The 12,593-nt window shown below is 52.6% G+C and overlaps 2 protein-coding genes across 2 annotated transcripts; both read right to left on the bottom strand.

Moving 5' to 3' along the window:
* Positions 1–10,421: 10,421 nt before the first annotated feature.
* On the bottom strand, positions 10,422–11,028 carry EV422DRAFT_597981 (uncharacterized protein; the record flags this gene model as incomplete). Its single annotated transcript, XM_053073632.1, has 3 exons — positions 10,422–10,483; positions 10,521–10,602; positions 10,636–11,028. 3 exons carry the CDS (start codon positions 11,026–11,028, stop codon positions 10,422–10,424), a joined length of 537 nt encoding a protein of 178 aa, XP_052924394.1.
* A 283-nt stretch (positions 11,029–11,311) lies between these two features.
* Positions 11,312–12,218, bottom strand: EV422DRAFT_507192 (uncharacterized protein; the record flags this gene model as incomplete). The annotated part of the gene is made up of 3 exons (XM_053068639.1): positions 11,312–11,706; positions 11,852–11,917; positions 11,963–12,218. The coding sequence occupies 3 exons, from the start codon at positions 12,216–12,218 to the stop codon at positions 11,312–11,314; spliced, it is 717 nt and encodes a 238-aa protein (XP_052924393.1).
* Positions 12,219–12,593: the final 375 nt, after the last annotated feature.

Genomic DNA, 12,593 nt, shown 5'->3' with positions numbered 1-12,593 from the left:
CAGCAAAGTACAAGTCGCGACACTTGGGGTCGTCTTGTCTAAGCTCTCCGGGTCTATGAGCGCGCCTCAAAAGTCTATCTGAATCTGAAAGAAGTCGTCGGGAGTAGAGAAGTAGAAAGCTCTGTTGTTGATCGGGATCTGTGTTCTGCTTATCGTACAAAGGTCTGGGGAAAACAGGCGGGTTTTTATATGGGGTTTCCTAGGCTACGGGATTTTGTCAAAGTCCAAACTCTCTACTAGTCGTCTCTAGAGGATTTAGCTACGTCAGGGTCTTTTTCTCTTTTCCTGCGGCGGTCTACGTAGTTTTTCCTTTTTCCATTCGCAATTTTGGCGCTGATACAGTCTTATCGCTAATGTTTTCTCGGGGTTTCCTGCAACGTTCGGCGTATACGACCACCGGAACTTGGTTTTCTCGTTTTGCAGGTGATTTCTTCAGCGTTTCGGGCGTTGTGAGAGCTTCTGGTTGGTTGAGAGTCGGGTCGGGGTGCTTTCAAGTGTGAGATCCTCTCCTACACCTACATTTTTCGCATGTCAGTCGTATCCGAGGACAAAACGTCGTTGTGAAGCAAGGTTTCGGTAAAGGTAGTTGTATTTGGTAATCATCGGAGTGTCGGGAACGCGAGTGTGTCGATTTATTGTTGGAAGTTTTAACGGTAATTTAACGTAGTCGTTTAAAGGTGATTTCACTTGCTCATCGAAGATTCTAGCGTATAATCAGCGTCGAAATATTATTGATTTGATGCGCAGTTCGAAGCGCAATACTACAACGTCAACTTGACAAAGGTCGAACACCAATCGCACACAAAATTGGCGACCTCGTCGATCTAAATCGGCAAGGAATCAACCTAGAAGTAGACACTCGAAGAGGACTTCGATACTCAGCTACGTGGAGCGACCATTCAAAATCATTGCACTGGGAGCACATCCTGATACCTACGAACTCGATTTATCACCATCGAAGATCAGCGGCATCTGGCCCGTCTTTCACGTTGATATTCTACGACCACATCGCAAAGAGCATTATCCGCAACGTGCAGTTCCACAACCTCCTCCACCAATCGACGAACGCGGACAACCTGAATGGGTTGTAGAAGACATCATCAACGAGCGACGCGCCCTACGAAATCTTCTAGTCAAATGGCTCGGTTATCCTGACCCTTCTTGGGAACCCGAATCTGCACTTCGCTATTCGCCTGCCTACAAACGATGGCGAAGAGCTCACCCACAATCTTTGTGGATACGGAGACGAACAGCATAGAGCATCTCATATCACATCACACGCGCGACGCCGCAAGAACCGCTCACTATCAATCACACCGCTGACAATAGCGACGTAAAGTACATCAGATCATGCGCGGCAACGCAAGAACCGACCTTACACACACATATCACACACGACGTCGGCTTAGCGACGCCTTTGCCTCAAACACCCACATCACACAGTGCGTCAACACTATAAAATGAACAAGTCGTCAACACTTTAAAATGAACATGAGCTCTCCCTTTCTTCACATATCCCTCGTAGTTCACCTCTTATTTATTCGGCGCCCTCCTCAGGATCTGAGGGAGGTGTCGGGGATATCTCATCTTCACTTGTATTTCATATTATATCTCTTTACCTTTACTTGATCCAAGACCCAGGCTGGCCACCCGAGCTCTCGGTGATACATTGCATAAGGCGCCAAGCCTCAATGAAGCCACGCAAGCCCCACTGGCAGCCCATATATAAAGCTGTCAGTCGAGCGACCGCTGCGAAGAGCTTCTTACTTTTTTCTTCACTACAATACACTGCTCTCAGCCCTCTCAGAAGGGCCCAATATCGTCTACGTTTCCTCTGACGTTACATGGGGCGTCGAGCTCACATCGCGGCATGGGAAAACAAATCACTTTGGGCGATTGGAAACTGTCGGTTTCATGCGGGCGAAGAACGTTATATTCTGCGCCATAGCGCATGTTGCAGTGTATCTCTTCTACCAATGGCATATTAGCAAGGTAAGGAACATGTTGCATGTTGCTTGTCAACCTTTCTCTTGAGGTGGACAAGCTGAGGATTAGTGCGTTTTTGGACGTGCCCCGTTGTGGGATGCCCGAAACCGAGGTTATCCTCAGCTTGTTTCTAATTCTGGAAACTCTTAGGAAACTCCACCGGATCTGTTTGACAAGGCATCGTGGTACAACACGTACTTTATGAAAAAGGATATCACCAAAACTGGAAGGAAACGAACGCGCGAGGTTCTCTCGTCGGACGATGAAGATGAGGGCCTGCGAAATGATCCCAATCGCCTTACATACCCAGCGCACAACAAGATGTTCAAAGCAGCCTTTGCGGCAGTCGGGATTCAGGCTTCCAAGGTCACCCACTTAACCCGCGGTACCGGTAGTAAGGAACCCAGAGGCTACGGAGCGGACGTAAACGCGATCACCAATATGGGAGGTTGGAATCGTAGTGCATTTCCGCTCGGGTATGACACGGATGTCCCCAAAGAAGTGCGGCGGGCCATCGGCGAGTGGCCTGCAAATGGAGGCGGGTATTTTCTGGCGAGGGAAGTCAAACCGCCACAGGAACTAGTTGACCAAAACTTCCCGTGGGCTAAAGAAGCACTCAATGCCCACGATCGAAAGGAACGCACACTGCCTTGCATTGCCAGCAAGAACGTGGCAACCCTGCTAGTCAAGTTACGCAAAAGCCTACTACAAGATGCCGCATTACTTCAATCACATTTTCCAGCAAACCCAATCTGGCTCCATCCGGTCTTCGCCAACCCTGTCTTTCTCGAATACCAAGCAAAAGTTCAGGCCGCGCAGGAAACGTCACCAGATCCAACATTCGCATCTCTTGAGCATGTGCTGCCAAATGTCGCCGTCGCAATCAAAGCAACTAACGATTCCATACTGACGAAGGTGGCAACGGTTGAAGAAGGTATACAGCACCAGATGGCGGCGCTCACAAAACGAGTCATGGAGTCGGAGGACCGAGTAACTGCAAGTAAGTCCGTTCATTGCCTTCGTTGGTGACAAGCTGAGGATGATCGCGTTTTTGAGCAAGAACCCGATGGGGACGTCGAAAAACAGCTTAAACCTCAGCTTGTCTGTCTTAACAATCGCCAACGTCTCTGACATCCATATGTTTGCAGATATCGATACACGCGGGCGCGAGGGCATCGCTATGACCATCAAGGCTTCGCAGCTTGTGTCTGGTTACATCAACGGCGTCGGTAGCGACGTCGCTTTGCATAGTCAGCGCATTAATCATGTGGAAGACTTCATGGGATCTATAGAAGGCATGATGAGCGACTTGCAAACGTCGCCATCCTGGAGGAAGGCTCAAAATGCATTGGAACAACTGCGGTCAACGGAACGGCCACAGCCAGCCTTGCTCTCCCGCCTGTTGGCCTCACAAGACGCCACGTCTGTGCCTTCCCAAGCCCTCGCCAAAGAGCATTTGCCTACTCCTCTGCCTACACCCTCAGCGACATCAGCGGCTGGTGACATCCCAAAGTACATCATGATTCAGCGGCTTGGTACGGTCATCCAAGTCTGGGAGGAGTACGACAAGGGCTTGGTAGATGAGAACGGGGCGAGGCAGCCGTCTGTAAGGGCATTGGATGCGGGGTGGCGGTCCAGCTGGCGGGCGGCCACTACTGAGCGGACTCATTATACACAGCAAAAAAGGATATATGATGCTGTACAGGCACGTTGCCAACTGATGGCGACCACAGGCGAGGACGTTGCTCGTGCAATGGAGGTAGAGCGATGCCAGAAACAGCTTATGCTAGCGCAATACCAAGATTTCCTGGATGAAAATAAAAAACAACGGTGCTCATAACTTGCAATGTACGCTCTTTGTGCATTCTGGTAGAACTTATAAGATAAGGAACCCAACATGAGGGTAGGGCATATCAAGGGAAACGCGAAAAAGGAGAGATTATGTATTGCGTGCGTGCGTGCGTGCGTGCGTGCAAAAGAATGTTCTCTACGCGAGGTGTACAAGATTTGATGGTGGAAGCTGAGGATTATTGCGTTTTTGAGTGAGAACTCGATGGGGACTTCGAAAAACAGCATAAACCTCAGCTTACCCTCTCTCATTCTGTCACGTATGGAAAAGGAGCGCCACCACCGCTGCCTGTTATGGATGACGCGTCCATACCATGCGCTTACCTCATGACAGCATCCCAACAGTCAGTCAATGTCAATTCCCTGTCAAAACCTGACATCTGCCAAACCTCGCAGCTGCACGCAGCCGCGCTACCCCACACCTGCCACTGCCTTCATTTCTCCACGCAGCCGCACGTAGCCACACCTCCCAACACTCGGCGCTTACAAACCCTTCTCCATACTTCCCCACGTACCCGCCCACAGCCTCAGCGTAGCCACCCCATCCCCAGTCTTCTGTTTCTATGCTTCCCCCACCCTTGGCGCTTCTCTTGGCTTCCCTCTCATTCCGTACCCTTCTGCTTCCCCACGCTTCCCCAGCCTTCCCAGAAAAGCATAAATAGCCGCCTCCCCTGAGCTCCCCACTTCCTGATCCCCCAGCAGATCAACACCAGTTCTTCCTAGTCTTGTTCTAGTTCTTGTTTCGGTCTGAATACCATTACCTGTCAACAACCTGCACCACAAGTCGCCTCTATTTCCGTCGGCTCCGCCCATTCATAACAGTTTGATCTGCTCAACAGCCCCCAGCCGCTGTGCCTCCACGCCAAATCACCATGTCCGACGCCCTTCCCCTCATGGCCGAAGCCTGGCAAGCCATGTGCAATGCGATTGACGAACTTCGAGCGCAGAATACCACCCTACAAGCCGAACTAGCGCAAACCCAGACCACTGCCCCTGCCACTCACGCCCCTGAACCCAAAATCAGTCTCCCAGACAAATTTGATGGCACCCGAAGCAAGTTCCGTGGGTTCCTCAACCAGATCCGGCTCATGTTCGCCCTCCAACCCGGGCGCTACCCCAACGATCAGACCAAGATATGAACTATTGGCACCTACCTCACTGGCACCGCCCAGGCCTGGCTGGCGCCCCTTGTCGAACAAGACCATCATTCCCTTACGAACCTGGATGATTTCATCCAGCAAATGCAAGCAGTCTTTGGAGACAGCGACAGGATCCGCACGTCCGAAAACAAGCTCCAGAACCTTCGACAAACCCGTGCAGCAACAGAGTATGTAGCTGAATTCCGACAGCTGCAATGCGATGTGTCGTGGAATGACCAGGCATTGATTGCCACCTTCCGTCGCGGCCTCAAAGAAGACGTCAAGGACTTAATGCTCACGATGCCCCCTACCGCCTCAATCGACACCGTGATGGAACAGGCCATCCAATGTGACAACCAATTGTTTGAGCGCCGTCTAGAGCGAAGCAGGAACCAAAAGCCATATGTGCCAGTTACCACTAGCCCCACCCTCATGAGCCCCGACAACCGCCCAGACGACCCTATGGTCATTGACGCTGCTCGTCCGCGAGGACCCCTCACACCGCTAGAGCGCCAACACCGCATCACAAACAAACTTTGCCTCTATTGTGGTAAACCTGGCCACATAGCCAAACTCTGCCCAAACAAGATACGCACGGCGAATGTCGCGGTTAAGGAACCTGCACCCATCCAGGATTTTGCCCGAGTCCAGCTGCAGTAAAGGCCGAGCAGCTGGGCAACACCTGTCCCGGGTCTTCTCACCACGCAAGTACTGCCAAGGGAGAAGCCACAAAACCTTGCTCCGATCCTGGCATCTCCAGCAACACCCTTCTCCTGACCACCAACAATGTCAATCTCCGATCTGAGATACCCTCACCCATGCGGATTTTGGGCCCATCCTCACCATTCGAGTACCCTGTTACCCTGCAGATATCGGCCCAGCGAGCTCCAGTTCAGCTTTCAGCACTACTTGACACCGGTGCGATGTCGTGCTTCATCGACGAAAGTTATGCCCGCAAGCACCGCATCCCACTTGTCAAGAAGGAGGACCCCATTGCGCTTGAACTGGTTGACGGACGTCCCAGCCATGCGGGCTCCATTACCCATCACACCCAACCTTTGGGCATGTGGGTCAACGACCATTTTGAGGAGGTGGTATTCCATGTGACATGCTCCCCGCATGCGCCAATCATCCTGGGGCTTCCCTGGTTTGAGCTCCATGATGTGGAGCTACACTGGAAGACTCGCACTCTTTGCGTCCGCTGCCATTGCGGTTTTGGACAATACGCCTCCTGGGATGCCCTGCCAACAGAACCTAGCCCGAAGCCCTCAAGAATCCCCTGAACCTCTGATCCGTATCCATCAAGACGAGATTTCAGTCTCCCTAGCCCAGACACCCAACACACTGGACCCAGCACCCACACCGATCCACGTATCGTTTATCAGCGCCCCAGCTTTCCGTGTGGCGGCAAGGCATGACCAGGCATTCATTGCCTACGCCAATCCGACCAAGTCAGATTCCCAAGCCCTGGCGACCACTCCTCCAAAAGATCCGAAGGCCATCATTCCTGAAGAATACCAAGATTTTGCGGACGTCTTCGCCAAGAAGAACGCGGATACCCTCCCAGAGCACCGACCCTACGACTGTCCCATCGACTTAGAAGAGGGCAAACAGCCACCGTTCGGCCCGATCTGTAGTCTCAGCGAGCCTGAAATGCAGGCACTCTGTGACTACCTTGAAGAGAACCTAGCTAAGGGGTTCATCAAGCACTCCAAGTCTCCTGCCGGTGCCCCAGTCCTCTTTGTCAAGAAAAAGGACGGTTCCCTCCGTCTGTGCGTCGACTATCGTGGACTCAACAATATCACCATCAAGAATCGCTATCCCTTGCCCTTGATTAACAGCATCATGGATCGTCTTCGAGGGGCACGCCGGCTCACCAAGATTGACCTCCGGGGAGCCTACAACCTTCTTCGGATCTGGCCAGGGGATGAATGGAAGACAGCGTTCCGATGTCGCTTACGGCCTATTCGAGTATAATGTCATGCTGTTTGGGCTCACCAATGCCCCTGGAGTATTCCAACACCTCATGAACGACATATTCCGTGACATTCTCGACGTTTTTGTTGTGGTCTACCTTGACGACATTCTGATCTTCTCAAAAAACCCAGAAGACCACCCCAACCACGTCCGAGAGGTGCTCTCACGACTCCGCCAGCACGGGCTGTATGCGAAACCGGAAAAATGTCGAATTCAACCGTGACTCTGTTGAGTTCCTGGGGTTTATCATCTCCCAGCAAGGCATTTCCATGGACCCAAAGAAGACGGCTGCCATTACCGAATGGGAACCCCCGACGAATGTCAAAGGCATCCAGCGCTTCCTTGGTTTTGCCAACTTCTACCGGCGATTCATCAAAGGGTACTCTGCGATCGTTGCACCCCTGACCACGCTCACTCGCAAAGACTTGCCATTCAAATGGACCCACGCTGCACACCTAGCTTTTGAAACCCTCAAGAAAGCCTTCACCTCCGCACCTATCCTGACTCACCCCGACCCTGACAAGCCCTTCATTGTCGAATCCGATGCCTCCGACTTTGCCCTTGGCGCCGTCCTCCTTCAACCCGATGACACAGATCAACTCCACCCCGTGGCCTTTCACTCCCGCAAATTTACTCCTGAGGAAATCAACTATGAGATCTACGACAAGGAACTCCTGGCTATCCAAGACTCATTTGCTCAATGGCGACACCACCTCATTGGTGCCCGCCACAAGGTCATCGTTTACTGTGACCACAAGAACCTCCAGTACTTCATGACTACCCGTACCCTCAACCGCCGCCAATCCCAATGGTCAATCTTCTTTGCTGATTTCGACTTTGTCATCACATACCGCCCTGGTACCCAGCAACACCAAGCTGACGCCCTCTCTCGTCGCTCTGAATACGAGCTAAGGGAGGGGGAAGAAGCATTCCGCTCCCAGGAAACCACGATCCTCACCCCTGACCATCTCCGCCTGGCCGCCACTTATCTGACCCCACTGGACTCCTCGCTCCTTGACCAAATCAAAGCTGCCCTGGCATCCGATGTGTTTGCGCAAACCATCCGGCGACAGCTTAGGGCCCCCATTGCCCAGCAATCTCAAGAAGACCAAGAACGGATAAAGCGATTCTCCGAGGAAAATGGGGTTCTGCTGTACGACAACCTTGTCTACGTCCCCACCAACAAGCTCCGTGCTGAGATCTGCCGGGACATGCATGACACGCGTTTGGCAGGACACTACGGCATGTCAAAGACCCTGGAGCTCATCTCACGCAACTACTGGTGGCCTAGCCAGTGGCGTTTTGTCAAGTCCTACATCAGGTCCTGCGACGTATGTGCTCAAGCCAAGACCAGCAGACACAAGCCCTACGGACTCCTCCAACCCCTGCAGGTCCCTGACCGCCCCTGGGGGTCAATTTCCATGGACTTCATCACGGATCTACCCGCCAGTGATGGGGTTGATTCTGTGCTCGTTGTCATCTGCCGGTTCACCAAGATGGCGCACTTTGTACCGTGCAGGAAAACTGCCACCGCTGAGTCAACTGCAGATCTGATCTGGCACCATGTCATCCGGCTCCATGGACTCCCCGACGATATTGTATCTGACCGTGGCCCACAGTTCAACTCCCACTTCTGGAAACGTCTCTTCGCTCTCCTGGGAACCAAGGTCAACCTCTCATCGGCGTTCCATCCCCAGAGCGATGGACAAACCGAGCGGACCAATGATTCTTGAGCAATACCTTCGCTGCTTTTGCAACTATCAACAAGATAACTGGAAAAAACTCTTGTCTTCTGCTGAGTTCTCTTACAATAACACCATCCACTCCGCCACCCAGACAACCCCCTTCTACGCCAACTATGGGTTCCATCCTCGATTCAGTCTGGCTTCCGCCACCACAACCGAATCCCTTAATCCTGCAGCCGAAGCTCGTGCCAACCATCTCAAGGAAATCCATGAACAGCTCGCCACTGAGCTCAAGGAGGCCCAAGGACGCATGAAGCGCTTTGCCGATGCTAAGAGGGCACCTGGCCCAGACATGAAACCCGGGGACAGTGTCTGGCTCTTACAGCGGAATCTCAAGACTCTCCGACCTTCCCAGAAACTTGATCACCGTAAGATTGGCCCCTTCACAATCACGGAGAAGATCAACTTGGTCACATATCGCCTCAAGCTTCCCCCATCCTACAAAATTCACAACGTCTTCCATGTCTCCCTTCTTGAACCACGTTTCACCATTCCGGAGCGAACTGAGCCAGAACCCACCCCACCAGAAGAAGTTGAAGGACAGGAGGAATGGATTGTGGAAGACATTCTTGACTCCCGTATTCGACGCACGCACCTTCAGTACCTCATCAAGTGGCAGGGTTGGCCAAGCTCGGAGAATACATGGGAGCCAGTGGAACACCTTGCCCGCTGTCAAGAGCTTGTTGCCCAGTTCCACCAAAAGTACCCCGACAAACCCCGACCAAAGCCTGCCAACATCAAAACAACATCCGGACGCCGTGGCTAAAGGAGGGGGTGATGTTATGGACGACGCGTCCATACCATGCGCTTACCTCATGACAGCATCCCAACAGTCAGTCAATGTCAATTCCCTGTCAAAACCTGACATCTGCCAAACCTCGCAGCCGCACGCAGCCGCGCTACCCCACACCTGCCACTGCCTTCATTTCTCCACGCAGCCGCACGTAGCCACACCTCCCAACACTCGGCGCTTACAAACCCTTCTCCATACTTCCCCACGTACCCGCCCACAGCCTCAGCGTAGCCACCCCATCCCCAGTCTTCTGTTTCTATGCTTCCCCCACCCTTGGCGCTTCTCTTGGCTTTCCTCTCATTCCGTACCCTTCTGCTTCCCCACGCTTCCCCAGCCTTCCCAGAAAAGCATAAATAGCCGCCTCCCCTGAGCTCCCCACTTCCTGATCCCCCAGCAGATCAACACCAGTTCTTCCTAGTCTTGTTCTAGTTCTTGTTTCGGTCTGAATACCATTACCTGTCAACAACCTGCACCACAAGTCGCCTCTATTTCCGTCGGCTCCGCCCATTCATAACACTGCCGTCCCCCTTCCCTCCTTTTCCGAGAGCATTCATCCCCTTCTCGTACTCCCCAAGGTCCGGCGTGTCTTCTCGTCCGCCAAGTTCGCCCTCCTCCTAGAAAGTCAGTATTGGTGTCATGATATGAGAAACTTTCTCTTGGCCACTCACCTCATCCGACAGTTCATCGTCGGTATCGATCTCCCTGCCCTCCCCCTTCCCCCCTTTGGCAGCCTCCCTCTTTTCCTCAGCCCTCTTATGTGCCCGTTCCCTCTTTGCCTTCACGGCTTTGTCCTCAGCAAGCGTAAGGTCTATGGCCTTCAGCGGCTTCGACGTCGATGCCGAGGCTTTTGGCTTTGGCTTTGGCCATGACGACGACGACCACAACCTCGTCCACGCCTGTTGGGTCCTCTTCAATTCCATCAGATGTTGACGTTTACGGTAATTGGTCCGCTCCGAAGCACTCAGCAGCTTCCGGAAGTACCGGACCATCCGAAACTATTTGTCAAAAAGAGAATCAATCAGTGTGGAACACAAGCCAAGCTGAAGATTAATGGCTTTTTGAACGTCCCCCTCCCCGGAGACTTCAAAAGCGGCGTTATCTTCAGCTTGGGTAACTGGAATGCGTTGAATGACAAACAAGTACTCACGTCGTCCTTGTTCAGAGTCAGACGCTTTGCATGCCATTGTTGCATGATGGAGTCTGAGAAGAGGGCGCTGATGTATGTCTCAGCGGCCTCCTGGAGGGCATCGACTGCCTCTTGGTACCAGCGATGCCTTTCAGAGAACGGTGTCGCCCCCGGGGTTGTTGTGATGCTCTGATTGTGAGCCTGGGACACTTCATAGTCGATCTCCTCTATCAACTTCCTGAAGGACGACTTCAGGATCACCGACCCGTATGTATGGGCATAGTGTTTGATCTCGGCCTCTGCCAACTCGCCCAACCGATATCCGCCCCTTCTTCGTCGCAGAGTCAGCGCCTTCGGGAACGTGGACTTTGGTGGATAACCAACCTGACGTACCAAGCTGAAGATTAGTGCCATTTTGAACCCTCTCCAGACCGGGGACGGCGAAAATCAAGGTTCTCTCAGCTTGTTCAAAACCCACCTTCCAAGTTCCTGTGACATTATCAATTCTAGATTGGGGAATTAATGCAGGGCTATTTGAGCGATTTGGAAGACGGCGTGGAGCATCCAAGGCCAGTTTTCTGGCAGAACCGGGCGGTGCAGGGGGTCGTGGGTTGAACATATTCTGATGTTAATTGAGAAAAGGAAAGAAGAGGCCAAAGATCAGAATATATTCAAAAATGGCATGATATGGAACATATTATTCATCGGCTTCAGCATCCTTGGTTTTCTTCCAGCTATAGTATTCGGCCATTTGCTTCGGCCATTCCTTCATCTGCTCCGTATTTTCGAAGATGTCCTCAGCCTCATTGATAACCTCGGACGAAGGGCTACGCATTCCCTCAACAACCGTGTCCTGGAAGGACAACCATGGCTGGAGGTAGTCGCCTGGGGAGGGGGCGGTGGCTGCGGCGGTTGCGGTTGGGCCGATTGGCGGTGGCGGAAAGACGGGAGCATCCCATGTCTGATGGATGCTGTGTGCAACGGAGGCCCCTTTGCAGAGATGGCCAAGGGGCCATAGTGCGGTGTCGTCCCATGCTGGCAACATCCAATCCCTCAGCCTCTCTGCGTCCAATGGGTGGATCCTCAAGCAATCTGAGAGAAGAACACGGTTATTGTTATTGCCCTTCAACGCAGCAACAAAACAAAGACAAGCTGAGGTTTATGCGATTTTTCAACGCGCGCACGCCGGGGACGTCGAAAAACGCATTAATCCTCCGCTTGTCGAGAAGATACGTACCCCTGACCCAATCCTTCCTCAGCATCACCCCGTTGACCTGCTTCCCCTCGTGGTAGATGCGCGCCTCTGAATCCACTCAACAGAGGCGGAAGGCCGCCGCCGAGCGGGCACGCCTCTGCAGCGTCCTGATGTGCCTCGATTGGTTGAGTGACCACCAGTAAAACTCGACCTGGTGGCCATCGACCATGCGGGTAACAATCACTGGGTCATAGAGGTTCCAGAGGTAACGGAAGACGGCGATCGTCGTCTCCGTCTCCTCCTGCCCCATCTGCCAGTGCATTTCTGACAGGTTGTACATGGCCATCCCCATATCCCCCTCCCCGTTGTCGTTGGGTCCCCGTCCCGTTGCCGAAGAAGAAGAAGCCATACTCACTTATGATGAGGGCAGGGTGTGTTGGTATACCTAAACTTTTGAACAAACGTCAGTCACGTCAGTCAAGCTGTCAAAACTCTGACAAGCTGGGAATAACGCCGTTTTTCGACGCTTTCCAGCCCTTCTGGTTCAAAAACACAATAATCCTCAGCTTACTTACAGTGCGTGGCGTTGCAAAGGAGAGAAGAGAGACGGTGTGATGTGTGTGTGATGTGTTGAAGATGGCGTAGAAGTGCTGTGGAAAGCATAGGGGAAACGTGAGGGGGAGCGTCTGCAGGCTGTCTTATATATAACATCCTTTAATTGGGGGAGTGTGTGGAAGCTAATCATGAGGCTAATCTGTTGCCTTAAAAAATGAAAAATCGATTG

Source organism: Fimicolochytrium jonesii (assembly GCF_025526975.1).
Source record: "Fimicolochytrium jonesii strain JEL569 chromosome Unknown EV422scaffold_16, whole genome shotgun sequence".
NCBI classification, from domain to species: Eukaryota; Fungi; Chytridiomycota; class Chytridiomycetes; order Spizellomycetales; family Powellomycetaceae; genus Fimicolochytrium; species Fimicolochytrium jonesii.
The sequence above is the reverse complement of the archived record's forward strand: the minus strand, read 5'-3'. Positions and strand labels throughout refer to the sequence as shown.